The 18,177-nt window shown below is 39.9% G+C and overlaps 1 protein-coding gene across 1 annotated transcript in view; it reads right to left on the bottom strand.

Moving 5' to 3' along the window:
* Window positions 1-18,177, bottom strand: part of MACO1 (macoilin 1) — a 61,432-nt gene that overhangs the window by 31,203 nt on the left and 12,052 nt on the right. The window contains exons 2-4 of the mRNA XM_083625535.1: window positions 4,980-5,121; window positions 3,691-3,817; window positions 1,308-1,431 (exon numbers count right to left, since the gene is read on the bottom strand). Coding sequence (XP_083481661.1) covers window positions 1,308-1,431; window positions 3,691-3,817; window positions 4,980-5,121 — 393 coding nt within the window. The remainder of the gene's footprint in view (window positions 1-1,307; window positions 1,432-3,690; window positions 3,818-4,979; window positions 5,122-18,177) is intronic.

Here is an 18,177-nt window from a genome sequence, read left to right as displayed (position 1 = left end):
TTTAGCCACTATGAAAGTGACAAATAAATTCAGTAACCAAGTTTTTAAAATTGTAAATGTAAAGAAGGTAAGCTGTTGGGTAATGGGCAGCAATTTTAAAAGGAAATTATATATTGGGTAAAAAAGCCAAATTAAATATGTAAAAGTCCCCCAATACACAGCACAAACTGGCCATGTAAAATTGCAAGGAGAAATCACAAGCAGCACTAGTACAGTGGCCTGGTTCACACATCATGCTAAGCAATGGTGTTTTTTAAACTAATTCTCTTATTCCCAATTTATTAAAGAAAGAACAAACAAAAAAGGGGAGAAAAAAACAAACAAAGAAACGCAACACAACAAAAACATCAAACTTAATTTGCACACACAGATCAATAAATGTCATCCAAATATCTGAACAGGTATACAAACAAAGTTGATAGCACTTTTATAGAAAGTACATTCAAATGTAGTACTGTAAAGCCATTAAGGTCTTCAGACCATTATATAATAGATGGTGAGTATTTATCCTTCCACACTAAGTCAGGGTTAAAGTTAACCATAATTAATAGGTGTCTGGAGGATGGATCACTTCATAGAAGGGATCCCAAGGATCATCTAGTCTAACCCCCTGCAATGCAGGGGGATCAAACCTGCAACCTTGCCATTACCACGCTCTAACTGACTGAGCTATGCAGCGGATAGGGTTAGGGCTTAAACCGAGGGTAGGGAACCTCCAGCCTATGTGTCAATCTTGGCCTGCAAGGGGACAAATTTGGCTCATGAGGCCTACTCACTAATCAGCTGATGTCATTCTGATGAGAAGATTGTACCAGCTGTTGCACAGGGCTTGATTCTACATTGGCTGTGTGCCCCAGCTGCCCTGCTGGTGCAGGCAGCCAAAGCAGCAGGATTTAACCTCCATTTTACCCCCGATCATCAACTGGTAAGTTTTACTCTGTGTGTCTGCTCTGTTATTGGGAACAGGCATTGCTGTTTAAAAGTCCTTTTGCAAATAGCCCATGAATAAACCACAAGTTTAAAAAGCAGCACATTGCTATATCTATCGAAAGTGCTTATGAGGGTTCAGCATGAATGTCTGGGAAGCTCTCCCACCTGGCCACGCTGACAGAAAAATCTGCCTCTGTTATGACACACTATTCAGTTCAAATAACTCTGAAGAATTAAGTTTTCACAAATGCAGCTGTAACATGCTTGACACCTTTGATGGTTAAAGTACAGTCTGGTTAGGATTAACAGATGAGATCATAAATCTGAGAGAATACTACAAAGAAAAAGAAAAACAGTGACAGCGAAGGAACACTTACCAGTGTGCAGCGAAAGGTCGACAAAGGTCTACATGAAAGTTTTTGAGATCCTTAAATCTAATTGCTGCTTCAATATAAACAAATAGTATCCACAGCGATACTGTTGGTAAGCACACGCCCCTCTCTGTTGGAGACAGACAGGCAGAAATCAAGCATCATAAACATCCAAAAGGAAGTCAGAAGTCTTAAGACATGGCTTTTATAAACTAAGAAAAATAAAATAAAAAGCTTTGTTATGATAGAGCTAGAACTAAAATGCATTTCCCTTTTGAAACCAGCTGGCTATGGAGATGTGTTCTGTAAGCAGTTTGAAGGTGTTTAGAAATTAAATGAAGACAATAGATTGGAAGAAAAGGTGAAGTCCTAGGAAAATAAGGAAATTAGTACTCCCTTAACAAATATATATATGACTTTAAGGTCTGAATCTTTCATTTAGTGGTTGGGGGAAGTTAGCTTCCATAAATTAGAGAATAGCACTTTGTCTATTTTATTCTGATTATCTAACTGACTGAGTAAACTTGTTATTGCTGTTTAGAAGAATTAAATATATTGTTGATTATCCATTGTAGTCAATGGATAGTCAAATTGTAGTCATTGTAGTCAAAGTCAAATCCCACCTTGTTTATCTCAAGTTTTTCATAGCAAGAACTAGATTACATTTGTGAATGTGAGAGTACAGAGCAGCAGAATGAAATTCCTCAGGTGATGGTTGCAAACTGGTAATACCTGCAGTAGACCTCTCACAGGTTGAGGTGTCATAGTATTTATTTATTTAAATCTATACATTGCTTGATTGTAAAAATCTTCAAAGTAGTTTATATAAAGAAAAAAGCAATATTATTAGTAAAAAAAATTAAAACAACTACGTAAAAGATTCAAAAATTTTAAACCATCAATCAACTAAAAACACATCAGCATTCTAGACATCTGGGTAGCCTTGTCTAAGCTAAAATGTTTTCAGCAGTCACTGAAGAGAGTTCACTGAAGGGTCTGTCTGATACAAATAGTATGTTTAGGAGAAAGCGCGTGCTCTCTCTCGCCATCTTTCACACCCGCAAGAAGGAGACTGAAAGCTGTTGCTTTCTGTTTTAAACTAAGCTATGGCTCCTGTGACACCAGGGAACTGTGTTTTGCTGAAACTAGGGCTGGTGAGAACAAACCACCTTCAAACCATGGTTTTGTTCTAGCACACCATGGTTTAAAGAAATGAGAGTTGCATAACAAATGTGACAGGGAATGATGGTTCATTTAAAATCAAAAGTGTCTCCTCCTTGAAGGTACGAAAGAAGAGACAGCATCACTATTCATTCTTGTAGTGGAAAACAATGGTTTCTCACTGCATATAAGACAAGCCTGAAAGGCTTTTTCAGACCATATTAAATAAAAATATGTGAAGTTATTTGTGGCACATCAACAGCTTTAAAGAATCAACACACTTCCAGTTGTCCAAAGCTGCTCTCTATGGTTGCCTGGAGACAATTCTCATTGACCACAGGCAGCCAAACAAGTGGCTATTTAAAAAGCCACCTACATGGTTTCTGCACCCAATTGTTATCAACACGGTGCTGGAAGAAGTTATGGGGAAAGGGTGCTGTGCTGCTAGTAGCATATGAATCATCACCATAAGTATGTGTATGAAACAATTTTGTATCTTCCTCGAGGAGATCTCCTTATGTTTGCAAGCTATCTATCAGAAATCTAAGATTCTTAAGTAAGAAAAAAAGCAGTCATAGTAGGCAAACGTCCCTGAAAGACAACTTGCCAATTAGTAGAAGTTTCCCCTGGAATGTGTTCTAAGACACAGTTCAGATTTTGCAGATTGCCAGGAGATTCAACAGGCAGAGCAGTGTCCTGCATGATCTGAGCATGTAACTTAGAATATGCACTAGAATCCTATGCAATGCGTAAGTTCTACAGCATGCAAGTAAATGTGGAAAGTATGCCCTGAAAGAAAGAAGAAAATGCACACCCTGAAAGACCAAGATCCCTAACGCTAAAAATGCTCTAGTGCAGTTCACAATACACTGAGTGCCAGGCCTTGGACTCCAGAGTTCATTCTCACATAAGCAAGCTTGTTTATTTTATTATATTATTATATCTATATCCCATCCTACCTCTCAAAAGAGCCCATGGCAGCAAACACATAAAACATATCCAATATTGATGAGGGCTGGGAAATGTTAAACCTGAAGGCTACATTGTATATTTGAAGACTAATTTCAAATATATAGAGACAATTTGAATTCGGTACTACCAAATTAAGCAACAGTAGGCTGATCTAACTGTGACTACATGTGACTTTTGAGAAAATAATCAGTAACCATTATTTTGCATCATGCTCTAAGATTTACATTTACCGTTAAGTGTAATGAATGTGACCTACCTGTGTGCCAGACATACTGTACCCAAACATACGTGCTGGCAGCAAAAAACAACCACTGTATTGGTATGAAGAGCAGACATATGATATTTGATGTAAATGCTACACAGACGAAAAATACTGAAAAGGCCTACAGAAAAGAGAGAGGGGCAGAAGAGTATGTTAAAATTTAAAAATAATTGCACTGAACAGTCTTCAAACAATGCATTTCAATGGTTTCTTATTTAAGCTTTTAATTTTTTATGAATCTTTTATATGAATGACAAGTCTTTTATTATCAATATTTTCCTGTTACCATTGTTTCTGATTACAACTGCATTGTAAATGGGCATTTCTTTTACCATAGATTCATATCAGTCACTCCTTAACTTATCACACAAACCAGATACACACAATTAAAAAAACACACACATGCTTTTTGTCATGTGTTGTTTGGCCCTATGTCACCACAGTGGTCTTTCTGACACTATATCCAGAGGACTACCTGTAGCAGCAAAGATGGCAAAAGTGTGTCTGAAGACTAAGTTATTGCAGTTTGAGCAAAAACATACTTATCAGAAGTCTTTGTATCCCTGCAGTGTGCAAGCCTGCTGCTCCATCAACAGCATTAGTGAAGAAAAATCATGCCAACCATTGTGAAATTGATTGATTGATGGATTGCACTTTTGTCCCAGGAGCTCATGGTCCCCTGCTCCATTTTAGCCTCTCAGCCAACCCTGTGGTTAGGCTTAGAGAGAACGACCACATTCACATATTATGACAAACTACAGTTTATTAGGAACGAGCTGCAGCAAGACTTGGTCTCAGACCAGCTGGGAGGGAATGCGCAGAAGCTTTCGTTTTTGCTTTTGCTTTTGCTTAACCACAGCTTGCCATGTCATCCAGATTCGGAACTGTGGTTAAAAACTACAGTTAGTTTTTAAAAGCCAGCTTTATTTATTATTTTTATTTATTTATAAAAGTATTTATATACCACCCTCTCGCAAAACATCAGGGCAATGGACAGCAGTGTTAAAAAACCTTTAAAAGGAGTACAGTACAATAATTAAAATGACTGGCTTCATAGTTAATAACTATTGTTTGACCCTGATGACACAAACCAACCATACTTAAGGAAAAGCTTCTGAACTCCTCATCTTAGCAGTACAGGAGGAAGAAAAGTAAACTACGCAATCCTGAGGTTTACTGAAGCTCATCACATCTCACTAAGCTAGGGTTTAATGTGAAAGTGACCAAAACTGGTACACACACACACACACACACACGCACCAGCACTTTTATGTTATACATACCAATCCCTGGTATCTGAAGGAATCATAAACACTCCTGATGAAAAGCCAGAATGGCCACAGATATTCAAATCTGAATTCCAAAACAAAATCAGCCAGCAGCACAAGGGCCCAAACTACCAGGAATTTCAGGTACAGAAACGTACTGAGAAAGAGAAAAAAAGAAAGCAAAGCATTAATTTAGCATACATAGGCATTACCAAAGCAGTCAAAGGAACATGTTTCTCTTGTTGAAAATAAATACATTTGAGGTAACACTATTATTACATGAAGATGTAATATTCAGGGAAACAGGCAGTGTGTTGAAAATGGCATTACTTATGTGGGGACCCGCTAGAAATCCCAGGTGGAAGAAGCCTGGGAACGTGGGGTTCGGCAGAGCACCAGGAGCGCCTCCCCTATTCGCGGGGAACCCCATTTTGGGGCTCCGGAGTGAAGGAGGGTGATCGGCGTGGTGCTGCGAACTGACTGCTATTTTCACGGAGGGAAGCCGCATTGCCATCGCCGGAGAGCGCTGACTTTTTCCTGTCGACAATTGGATTCTAAACAAGTACCCGTGAGTAGAAACGGAAAATTGGATCAAGAAATATTTTAATTAAGGTTCAAAACAGGAAGTCCGCCTTCCGCTTTCTGTAAATAGACTGAAGCAAAAATCTTGTAAGCTAATAGCCTGGAAAGTCGCTTTACAAAGGTTGAAATTTCCTTCATTTATAACCATTAAAACCCCCTTGGAAGCAGGAGAAAAGGGGGGGGGGATTAAACTGTTCAAGCCTGCTGGAGAGGGAGTAAAGGAAAATAAGTTTCCACCGTCTCAAACCTGGGAACGGGGTGCCAGAGACAGAAATTATCGGAGACCTTCATTGACTGTGAATGGAACATTTTGACAGATAGCAAGAAAAAAAAGAAACAAATTGATTCCACTGCTACCTGTTGCATTCTAAAGAAACAAAATATTTGAAAACTGAAAGTAACTTTCTTTTGTTGGACATGATTTAAAAAGATGGACACAAATAGAAATTGTATCCTCTAGAGGGAGCTTGTCAAATTGCTGCTGCAGTTTACTTGGGGATTTCACAGCTGCGAGATTAACATCGTGGGACCAGACTGTGACCTTGAATAAAAATGTGTTTGGAAGAAGTCCTGGTGCTTGCTTTTTGCAAGACAAGTGCTTTGCTGGAGCAGTTGCATGAGAAGGTGGATTTGATGAATGAGAAGTTGGATTTGATGACTGTTGCAACTAGTGAATGTGGACAAATAGGAAATATTGACATAGAAATTATACAGGGACCAATCCAGGAAACTGGTTCGACTGGGCAAATGCAAGGGCAGATAATAATGGAGGAAGCTACGGTGCTACCTCAAGCAACACAAATGGTGAGACCCGAGGCCCTGCAGGAGTATAAGCCGCTGTTTTGGAAGAATTAACTTGAATTAGGCCTGAAGGAATCTGGAGCTGAGGAGGATCTCAACTTTGGAGAGATTCTGAAATATGCTGTTAAAGATCTTTTGGATTATATTGATGACTGTGGGGAGTGGGACTGTGGGGAATGGGCTGGTTTGACGTGGGGAGATGGACATGAGTATGGATGGAAATTCCCCGGAGACCTACTCCCTAAGGAGAAAGGAAAGAAACTAAGAAAGAGACCAACAAAAGACAAGCATAAACAAGAAGATAAAGATCTGCAGAAGGGGCATGGAAGAGACTTAAGAGCCTCGGATATCAGACTACCAGGTTGATGGACTAGATGGAATTGGATAATAAGGACTGACACAACCCGAGACCAGGAAGAAGGGACGTTGGATGAAAACTGGAAGAGTCTATAAAGGAAAATTTTTATTTTGGGAATTAGTGTAAAACTAATGAATATTAGGGAGAATGTTGGAATGAAATTGTCTGGCTTTAGCAGAAATGATATAAGGATAAATAAGTATTAAGTTTTTAAGTTTTAAGGTATTTTACGGTATTTTATGCTAAGATAAGGTTAAGGTATTTTATGGTAAGATAAGGTTAAATAAAGTAAGGTAAATTGAACATCAGAATATGGTGAAAGATGGATAGGATGTATAGAGTTAATTAATTGGTTATAAGATAAAATATAGAAAGGATTTGCAGAAACAATGACTGAATCAGGATACAAAAAAAGGGAGGTGTGAGGAAGTTAGGGAAATAGGCAGATGAAAGATAGGATATGGAATGACTGATTTGTTTTTAACTATTTTTATTTTTCTGTATTTTGTATCTTTTCGTCTTCTTTTTTTTCTTCTTTTTTCCCTTTTTTATATTTTTGTATTTCCTCTGAAATTTTAATAAATATTATTATAAAAAAAGAAAAAAAAGAAAATGGCATTACTTACCGTATTTTTCCCTCTATTACACGCAGATTTTTTCTCCTAAAAAGTAAGGGGAAATGTCTGTGCGTGTTATAGAGCGAATGTGTGGTCCCTGGAGCTGACAAGCGTGAGTGAAGGCAAAAATCAGGCAAATATCAAATCGTCCGGAGAAGGGAGGAAAGAGGAAGCTGCTGCTTTCCTGCATTCTGCCTCAGGGTCTTACTGCCCACCCGCTTCTGTTTCCTTACTGTGTTTGCTCAGACGGAACAAAGAGCAGAGAAAACCCCTCCCCTCCAGGCAAGCAGAGTGGAAAACAGATTCCTCTCCGTGCGTCTGGGACTCGAAGGCAACATGCAGGTTGGGGGGGGGGGGAGAGAGAGAGCGGGCTGGCTTGTGGGGGGGGGACTTTTGCCTTCCTTTCCTCCCTCCGGTAAAACCCCTCTCCTGCATTCTTAGCCAGCTGCTTCTCTGCACACCCCTCTCCTTGTCGCTTCTATGTTTTTCCTTCCCTCCCTACTTAAAACGTGGTTCCAATCACGGATCCACATGGATCCTCAGGATCTTTGCATTGAGTCACCCCAAATTCACCATCAGATCACATAGCAATGATCTGATGCAAAAACAGGGCTGCAATGCTGCAAAAACATGGTTACAAAGCACGGATCCACAGGGATCCTCAGGATTTTTGCATTGGGTCACCCCAAATTCACCATCAGATCACATAGCATGTCCATGGCTACAGCCTGCACCAAAAAAATCACGCACCCACTGTTTCCTGGGGCTGCAATGCTGCAAAAACATGGTTACAAAGCACGGATCCACATGGATCCTCAGGATCTTTGCATTGGGTCACCCCAAATTCACCATCAGATCACATAGCATGTCCATGGCTACAGCCTGCACCAAAAAAATCATGCACCCACTGTTTCCTGGGGCTGCAATGGTGCAAAAACGTGGTTACAAAGCATGGATCCACATGGATCCTCAGGATCTTTGCATTGGGTCACCCCAAATTCACCATCAGATCACATAGCATGTCCATGGCTACAGCCTGCACCAAAAAAATCATGCACCCACTGTTTCCTGGGGCTGCAATGGTGCAAAAACGTGGTTACAAAGCATGGATCCACATGGATCCTCAGGATCTTTGCATTGGGCTACCCCAAACTCACCGTCAAATCACATGTCTGTGGCCGCAGCATGAAGCACAAAAATGATACATCCACTGTTTCATTCAGAATTTTTTTTTCTTGTTTTCCTCCTCTAAAAACTATGTGCGTGTTATGGTCAGGTGCGTGTTATCGAGCGAAAAATACGGTAATTGAAAACATTTTTTAAAACTTGTTTACTTAAGTTTTAGAGCTTTATAGATCTTTGGCACTATTGTTTTCTGTTGCCAGTTTCATGCTGATGCTGGTTTAAATTTGGTTGTGATATGTCCATGCTGCATTTTATGTTTTAAGGTCGTTGTTTTGTTTTGTTTTTTAAAACACAACTGTACACCACCTAGATTTTTTTTGTTAATGAACAGATAAAAATGTAAATAAATAAAAGTTACAAACATGCTGATTGCTTTCACACAGCATGATACTGGTAAGCCAAAAAGCTTTGATGTGCATCATGGCTTGTTTGGAGCAAAACAAACTAAAATTGCTAGTTTGGATGCTACACCAGGAATATATTTTGTTGCTCTCACTCAGAGGGAAGTGAAGCAGGACCTATCTTCACAATTAAATTACTGTAAACCATTAACTATGGTTTATCATGCCATATGAAAGCAGTCAGTGTATGTAACTATGGCTTACTGTGACATGTGAACAGGGCCACTGCCCTTCCCCGCCTTCTCCCTCGCTTCCTCCCTCCCCCTGAGGTGGAATTCAAGGGGTGCCTCTGCAGGCATGCCACCACCACTGGAGGAGCAAAGAGAAGCAGCTGTGGCAGCTTTCAGATTCTCATGAGAGCCCCATGAAATCACATGGAGGTCTCCAGAAGCTTCATGCAACCTTCCTGAGACCCTGTTAAGTGAGGCAGATCTCACTGGAAGATGCAAAACCCCTGGTAAGTGAGGCTTCAATGGGGACCACAAGTTGGGGTCCAGATGGTGTGCCCCTAGGTATAGATGTATATTTACGCTGCGGCCAAAGCAAAATTTCTGCTCCTTTTTAAAGAGGCATATTGCACTACTCTAGAGAACAGATTCAGCTAGCAGCTCTTTTCATAATTAGAAAGAAAGTATATTTGTCACTGTTGTTAATTTTGGTTTACAGTTTTGGGGCATAAGTTTGCAATGCTCACATAATTTGTATTTTGCACAAGTAAAGGATGCATAAGTATTGTATTTTTGCCCCAAATTGAATTCCACATAAAAATCAGAGGATGACAATGCCAAAGTCAATTTGCAGCAATTTGGAGTCCATAACTGTCACATGCTTATAAGAGTAGTACAAAAACTTCAGTTCTCATAAAAGTTCAGAGAATTAAGTTGGTGTGAAGGATAAAACTGTTTGCAGCTACACTGCATACCAGCACTGCAGAAAGTATGAAAAACTATGAAGCTAAGTACTAACAATAGCCTTATTTCATTAAAACACAGCAAGATGCCCCACCTCAGAGTAAAGAAAAGTACCTCAGAAAACAGTCACTGTTTACCAATTAATGACAATGCTTATTTCCTAATGCAAGGTGCCATGTAGTATCTTTGCTGGATTAACTTTCAAACAGCATATGATCACAATTGTTCAGAGAACCACAAGTTGTCTCACATACAAAGCAAGCAGGCATGGGTTATTTATCCAAAGCTTGGTTTGTTTTCCAGATGCTGTTGCCTCGTGCCTCTGTAGCTTGGCAAGCATCAGGGATGATGGGGGTCAAACAAATGATAGTTAAGTAAGGCTGTTAGGTTCAGGCATAATGCCAAGCCATAGTTAAAACAGGCCATGGTTCATAAACCAAAAAATGTGGTTTCACATTGTGGGCTGCTGACAGAAAACAAACTATGGTTACTCCACTGGGCTTCAATGTTCAAACAAACCACACCTTGGCTAAACTGTAACTTGGTGTTATATGCAAACCACATCACTGATAAAGGCTCACCTCAGCCTTCTAGATTCATTTACACCGCAATTACCTGCATTTCACAGATTTTAAAAGGTAGGGCTCTGCTTTTTAGTTAATATTTTGATATTCCAAAATAAATGGCCTAAAACAGGCTAGCAATAGTTGAAACTAAACTTTGTAGCTGCTCCCATGCACCTTATCTCTCCTTCTGCATCCAGGATGAGGTCTATTTTTATTGCAAGTCCTTTAAAGGACATGGATCCATAGGAACAATTAAACTGCTATTGCCATATGAGAAAGTGCAAAATAGGAACAATTTTTAAAAATCCAATAAAAACTTATAGCAGCTAATCACAGCATCAATAGCAGATTTACCCTTGGTGAACAACAGGTTTATTTCTGTACAGAAATAAGTACTACAATGTTGCCTGTGAAAGGCTTGCTGACAACAGGCACTCTATCCAAACTGAAATAAAGAGGATAACAGATGGATTTACATGAGGACTGGGCCAGTATGGCTTGGCATTACGTGAGTGAACTTCAGGCTCACTTGCTTACTTCTCTGCCTCTTCCCCCACAATCATATTGTAGTTTCCAATTCTGGTTTGGAGGGCAAGCACAAATTATTGTTTACTAGTCTGGATGCAATGGCAAGCTGCAGTTTGCCACAAAAATAAAACATGGGGCAATGAGAGGGAAGGAGAGAGGACAGAAGCCTAAGGCTCACTCAGGCAGTGTGAAATAATTGTTTGGCATTATGTCTGACTTTGGCAAGTAAGCCAAGTATTACTCTTCTATGCTTTTCCAGTGGGCCTACTAGAAGTAAACAGGGAGACCTTCAGTGCATGGATCTCAGGAAGAACTCTGCATAACAAACTTAACAGTCAACTAAAAACAAATAAAAACTCATATTAACTTAATTTATTTGTATAACCCCTGCCCACTCCAAGTAATCAAGTCAGGCTGCATAGGATACAAAAAGTTAATTCATAAACTTGAACAACCCTCTAGGATCGTTTTACTGCCTGAGCACAACAGAAAGTACCCTTCCCATCTGATGACATCTCACATTCTTTCACCAGAATAATTACTCCATCCAGTTCCTGCGAATAGTTTGAAGAAATTATTTTGAGGGAATGAAATACACATTACACAATAAAGGAAGAGCCAGTTTGGTCATTACAACAGCAATTAAAACTGAGATATTTTCAAGCAGTTAGCAAACATCCACCTATTACTGAGAGCCTTCCCTATCTTTCAAGCACTGGCAATCCCTGAACAATATGCACAATGCTATTTTGCTTTTCAAGAGTTTGCTCTCTTATTTCCAAGATAATGTCTAAAAGCCACCATACGTGCCGGAAGCCTGTACAACAGAATGGAAACAACTTTATCTGCATAGTTTATAAGACCTTATACAATTGCCGGAGAATGATCTTGTAATAAGATACTTGTTGGACAAATGTAACCCACCTCCTGGGCTCCGGTTTCATGTGCATACTTCAATGATTTGTCCTGCTCCACCAAAATAACTGTAGCCATAATAAGAGTTCTTAGCTGCTTATATGAAGTCTAGTGCAGACCTGGCATTCCCAATCTCTTAACTGCTATAAAGAGATTGGGAATGTGTCATAGGACTCATGAACTCCCTTGCCCTCTCCTTCCATGGTAGGTTTTAAACATGGCATAGTGCTACATCTTTAATAATGGCTATGGTATTTATTTAAAGTACCTGCATCGCTGTTCAGCAGGACAAGACGAAGTGTGGATAAGCGAGTGGACACTAGTTCTTGTTACAAAGTGCTCTTTTGGGCAAGGTGAGCTGTCCTTTCTCTGGCTGAAGGATGGGGCCAGACTAATCTCCCTCATTCCATGATGTTCTTCCTTGGAGGGGGGAGAAGCAGCTTTCGACTGGCTCTAGGTCATCTGGCCCATTGTTTCTAATACAGTATTGGTATTTGGTTTATAACACTGCGCTGACACAAACACAACACTATACAAGCACTAATTAATGCAAAAAGAGAGGGAATTTGCACAAGAGACAGGTGGAGGAAGGACCAATATGCTGCAACATGCTCCCTGATGTTCTTAGGTCAGTAGATCAGGAATATTATATTTGCATATGGGTTCTAGGCATAATCTCGAGTCAACAGCAGCAACAACATGTCTAGCAGGATAAAGAAACTGTAGTACCTCAAAGACCACCTCTCCATATATGAAACAGTCCAGAACCTGCAGTCACCATCTGAGGGCCTTCATCATGTGCCCCCTTCACAAAAGGTCCAGAGGGTGGCAACAAGAGAATGGGCCTTTTCTGCAGTGACTTCCCTTGTGGAATGCTCTCTCCAGGAAGACTCGCCTGGCGACATCCTTATATATTTTTAGGTGCCAGGCAAAAACTTTCTATAACCAGGCCTTGGGCCTTTAACTACCTATGACCTTTTTGAAGTGGGCAGGATGTTTCTAATGTATTTATTTTTCCTCTTGGTCTTAATGTATCTATGTTGGGCGGAAGTTTGCCTGTTTGTTTGGTCTTTAGTAGCTTTGTGTTCCCTGGGCATGACTAACAAATTCAATGGAGAAGAAGAAGAAGAAGAAGAAGAAGAAGAAGAAGAAGAAGAAGAAGAAGAAGAAATTTTATACAGTATGAGCAAGCTTGCCAGAGGAAGTAAAAAAAGGAAGCCCTGCAAGTAAACCTGAACAGCAACGCAGAACAATGTTTTCTGAATATTACTTCAAGCAAACAAGCAATTATAGAATCATAGAGTTGGAAGAGACCCTGAAGGTCATCAAGTCCAAGTCCCTGCAATGCAGGAATCTCAACTAAAGCATCCGTGGCAGGTGGCCATCCACCCTCTGCTTAAAAACCTCCAAGGAAGGGGAGTCCACCACCTCCTGAGGGAGTTTGTTCAACTCTTTCTGCCAGAAAGTGCTTCCTGATGTTTAGTCAGAATCTCCTTTCTTCTAACTTGTATCCGTTGGTTCAGGTCCTACCCTCCAAAGGAAGGGGCAATGTTCATGCAGTTACTTCTAATTCCTTAAGGCTTTGTAACCTTCTGTCATATGCTGAGAGTGAAAGAATGAGTAGGTAGAATGGCAATGTCTTCAATTCTGGCACTGTTTGCCCACATCAACCATTGCCCTAACCAAGGGCCCACTGTTCACAACGGAGAGTAGCCTGTAGTTCTCCATGGTCCACTTGATAGGCAAACAGTGCCAGAAGAAGGGCATTCATCACTCCACAGGCATAACTATTTCTTAGTATATGTTCATTCACTGCTGCCCAGTAAAGGCAGGATAATTTCACACTGACATCTGTGGATATGCCTGCTTTAAGCCCACAGCAAAACATCTTGCTTGGCAATGTAATAATCATTCTGTTAGGACTTATAGCAAAGAATCACAGCATGCAGGGTGCTTGCAGACTGTCACTATTTTCTGGGGGATTCAGTCACATCTCAGCAAATTCAAGCTGATTCACAGCTCTTGGGAAACAAACCCGCTTCCCTAGAATATCAGACTGCATAAGGAAAGTAACAGGGAAATGCACAGGAAAGTGTGGGATAACACTTGCCTGATGCAATGTCATCTAATCTCCCCACAAACAAATCAGGCTGAATGTTCATTAATCAAGTCATCTGTAAGTTGACTTTCAGGAGAGGGGTGTTTTTAGGAGAGGGTGGGTCTGGCCCTCCACAAGGTCTGAGGGACAGTGGACGGGCCACCTCCTGAATAAGTTTGTTGATCCCTGCTCTAGAAGCTTACAAGCACAGCATAGGTGTTATACCCACCCCCACTTTATTTCTAATAACTGGAGTTCACAGATATACTATATAGAAAAGTACCATTATCAGCTTTCATGGCTAATGACCACTGATAGGTGAATTTTTAAAAGGGTTGGATATATTCTTAGAGGAATGGCCTAAGTCAGTAGTCTGTGCTCTATCTTGTAGTAGTTAATTTCCTAAGTTAATTATGTGCTGCATGATGAAGTACTTCTGTTTAGCCTGTCCTCAACCTACGGCCAAATCAATTCCATTGGTTCCAAGTTCTATTATGCACACAGAGTTCTATAATTAGAGAGGAAGAAAAAATGGTGTCTGTGTCTACTCTCGCTATACAGGGAGTTCTCAAACTTTATACCTCCAGGGCACACTTGATACAGCTGAAAGTTACAGAGGCTCACTAGTCAGAAAATGGTGGCAGGTACGAGTCAGAGTTTGTCCTAAGCAGCTTACCATTACCAACAAAATTTTCTACAGATACAGTGGTACCTCAGGTTAAGTACTTAATTTGTTCCGGAGGTCCGTTCTTAACTGAAACTGTTCTTAACCTGAAGCACCACTTTAGCTAATGGGGCCCCCTGCTGCTGCTGCGCCGCAGGAGCACGATTTCTGTTCTCATCCTGAAGCAAAGTTCTTAACCTGAAGCACTATTTCAGGGTTAGCGGAGTCTGTAACCTGAAGCGTATTTAACCCGAGGTGCCACTGTACTGTTTTATTTATTTTTATAGTACAGTACATTGTTTATTGCTTTAATTTTATGGAGCAATGGTCTCATAAGATAGTAAAATTCATGTTAAATTGCTGTTTTATGGGTTGTTTTTAAAAGTCTGGGACAGATTAATCCGTTTTGCATTACTTTCTATGGGAAATTGTACCTTGGTTTTGGAACGCTTTGGTTTTAGAACAGACTTCCGGAACAGATTTAGTTTGAGAACCAAGGTACCACTGTATAAGAAAAGACAAAATGAGGCATAACAAGGTAAAAGCTACCCTGGAATTACAGGAAGGAATAAGTTTAAATAAACAACTATATTCCTTATCTTGAGGATCCTTTGGCAAGGTGTAGCATTCCTCCTACACTCTGATTTATTGCTAAGTTATAGAGCTGGATGCTGTAGGTTGTATGTAACCAATTATACAAGCCAATTTGCTAGGAACAGCAGTATGTAAGATACTCTTTCAGAGTAATGGGATTCAACCAAGTGGATTTTATATCAAACCTTTCTCCTCTAAAGGCCTATTTAGAATTTTTTTTGAAAAGTTACGTTATCTTTCTGTAGGAATGTATTGAGCCTGCTATAATCACTTGGTTCTTAGTCTGTCTTTTATAATTGGTTTTATTTAGGTTGTGATTTTGTATTTTACACATTGCATTTCATCTTATTGGGCAGCTGAATAGGATAAACATCTGGCAGACTGACAGAGATGCAACACATTATCTTACTGTACTAATACCTGATGGCAAATGCATATACATATGCATTGTGTGTGCGCGCACGTGTGTGTGTGTGTGCACATATGTATATATATGGTAGACACACATGAAGCAGTCTTTAAAAAATATATGCTACAGAGCCCATCCCATTCCAGTTTAGCCCTGCCACTCACAACTAAGAACATGCAGAAAATTACTGCAACAGTTCCAAAAGATGCTCAGGAGAGGGCAAAAAGTTCCACAATTGTGGGAATGTCACTTAGAAATATTTTTTCCAGCTCTGTAATGCGATGTTAGTATAGAAGCAATTTATTCACAACAAGCAAATGTTCCTGAACAGCAGGTCTGATGAGATAAAAACTGCAACTCAGCTGAAAAACACAAGAGGTCAGAGAAGATAAAAAGACTCAGGAAGCAGTAAAGCAGAATATAAGGAATATTACTCACGATGCCAGGGTTAACACGGTTTTCACATTGTAGTGAATTTCATTTCTGGTTAAACTAAGGCCAGGTGATTCAGAAATGTTGAAGAAGGTTAAAAAGGTAGCTTGCAAAAAAAAGTGGGGAGGACATCTGGCTGCTTTGTAAAAGGGTTATGCTACACAGAAGCTGCATTACAGCACATTCATCTAGCTCAGTATTGCCCAATCTAACTGGCAGGGGTTCCTGAGGGTAACCCAGAACCTATTGAGTATAAAGTATGTGTTCTATCAATGAGTTATTGTTCCCTGTTCAGAAAAAAAGTAAGATAGTTTTAAAAATGCAACATACACCCCACTTCCACTTTGTTACCAGAGGTGACTATGGATCATAATTTCCTCTGTATGTGCACTGCCGTATCACTGACAGGAACTCTCAGGGGTGTAGACACTGGGTGTTAACACTGCACTACTTGTGCATCATGTTTCTATAAATAAATAGAATATATACACCTACACTAGCTGCTAGAGACATTCTACCTTTTAGATGGGTACCTGCTCCTGCTGTATTGTGTGAAGTGGTCCTCTGACACTATAGTTCTTCAGTTGTGTATATTTCAATATTTTATTAATTTATCAATCCACCACAATGCAGTGGTGTACCCCTTTAAAATAAGGTGTATTTGTCTTTGCTTAGCTTTAAAAGAGACTAAATTATCACATGTCATTATTGAGAAGCTGATCTAACCCACTATGAAAACTGAGCAGCAGCCAAACAAGCAAGAATTTAAGTTTCAGCGCCTTCAATTGCACGCGCGCGCGCACACAGACACACACACACACAGCATGCTAATTGTTCAACGTACTTCATATACATACTTGCTGGTAGGAAAACCAAGGTAGATCAGACTCCTCCATACTGCAGATGAGGTTCAGAGAATATTAAGTTGTCCTGCATTTAGCTAGCTTGGCGGCCAAAGGCAAAAAAAAAAAAAAAGAGCTACATACGTACATGCATTTGAAAGGGTTGGTGCAGGAGGGAACAAGTATTCTGTTCTTCCTCCACATCCAACATAGAAATCAAGCAGGTGGCTACAGGAGAGAAGCCCCCTCCTCCACACCCAACACACAAATGCAGTTAGCTTCTTCAAGACAGACTGAGCCTCCTCTGCAAGCCCCTATCCCCAAAAAGTAATAAACATAGTTGTTCTTAAAGTTTTTAAATGCTCTTATTTTATTTTTTAAATTGTTTTGCTGTGCTGCTTTGTCATTTTCTGCACTGGGCTCCTTTTGAAGGATAGGTGGGATAAAGTTGTAATAAGCAACAACAACCAGTTGCCTATTTGAAACAACAAGCAGGACATGATGTACCATTCAGTACATCAGAAAGTGATAAGCATATGCTTAATAATCCCATAGAAATTGGTGAGAGCACTCAACTTGATTGGACTATGCGCCTCCCACATTTATTTGAAATAAGTCAACTATAAAACATTGCAATAGAAATGAATTCCTATGCCACATGTGAAAAGGGAGAAGAGGGGAAGAATCAAGTTCTACCCCCCTCCCCTTTTTTTAAAGAGCACCTTGGGTAAGAGAAGCAAGATCATTTAATCAAAAGAAGTAAAACAGGAAGAAAGCATAAGACTTTGATTATCATATTGCTTTCACTATCTGTGGGAGTTCATTAAATATCTATGCTATTCCTCCATATGGAATAGGATAAACTCAAGCATCTGAGAGCACGGTTTGTATAAAGCAAGGGTTGTCAATGTGGTACCCACCAGATGATGTGGATTACAATGCTCAGCATCCTAAACTAGCATGGTCGACAGCTAGGGATTGCAGGAGCAATAGTCCAAAAATCTGGAGGGCACCATGTTGGCAACCCCAGTATAAAGAAATCATTGCAGATGGATATGACAACAGGATGGAATCCATGGTGTGTTAAAAAGCAAGCATGGAGTGTCAGGGTACACTATGATGAAAGTGACTCTGTATGTGACCTTAGTGGCCATTCTGGAACAAAGCAATATTAAAAAATGGTAAATTACTATACATCAACAGATTCACTTGTGGACTGAACAGAGACAAATAATATTTATCACATGATATGTGTTAATTGGTATTCCAATGCCAGAATGTCTTTGTTATCAACAACCATTTTGTTAATT

This window comes from Podarcis filfolensis, assembly GCF_964270895.1.
Source record: "Podarcis filfolensis genome assembly, chromosome: 8".
Taxonomy (NCBI): Eukaryota; Metazoa; Chordata; class Lepidosauria; order Squamata; family Lacertidae; genus Podarcis; species Podarcis filfolensis.
The sequence above is the reverse complement of the archived record's forward strand: the minus strand, read 5'-3'. Positions and strand labels throughout refer to the sequence as shown.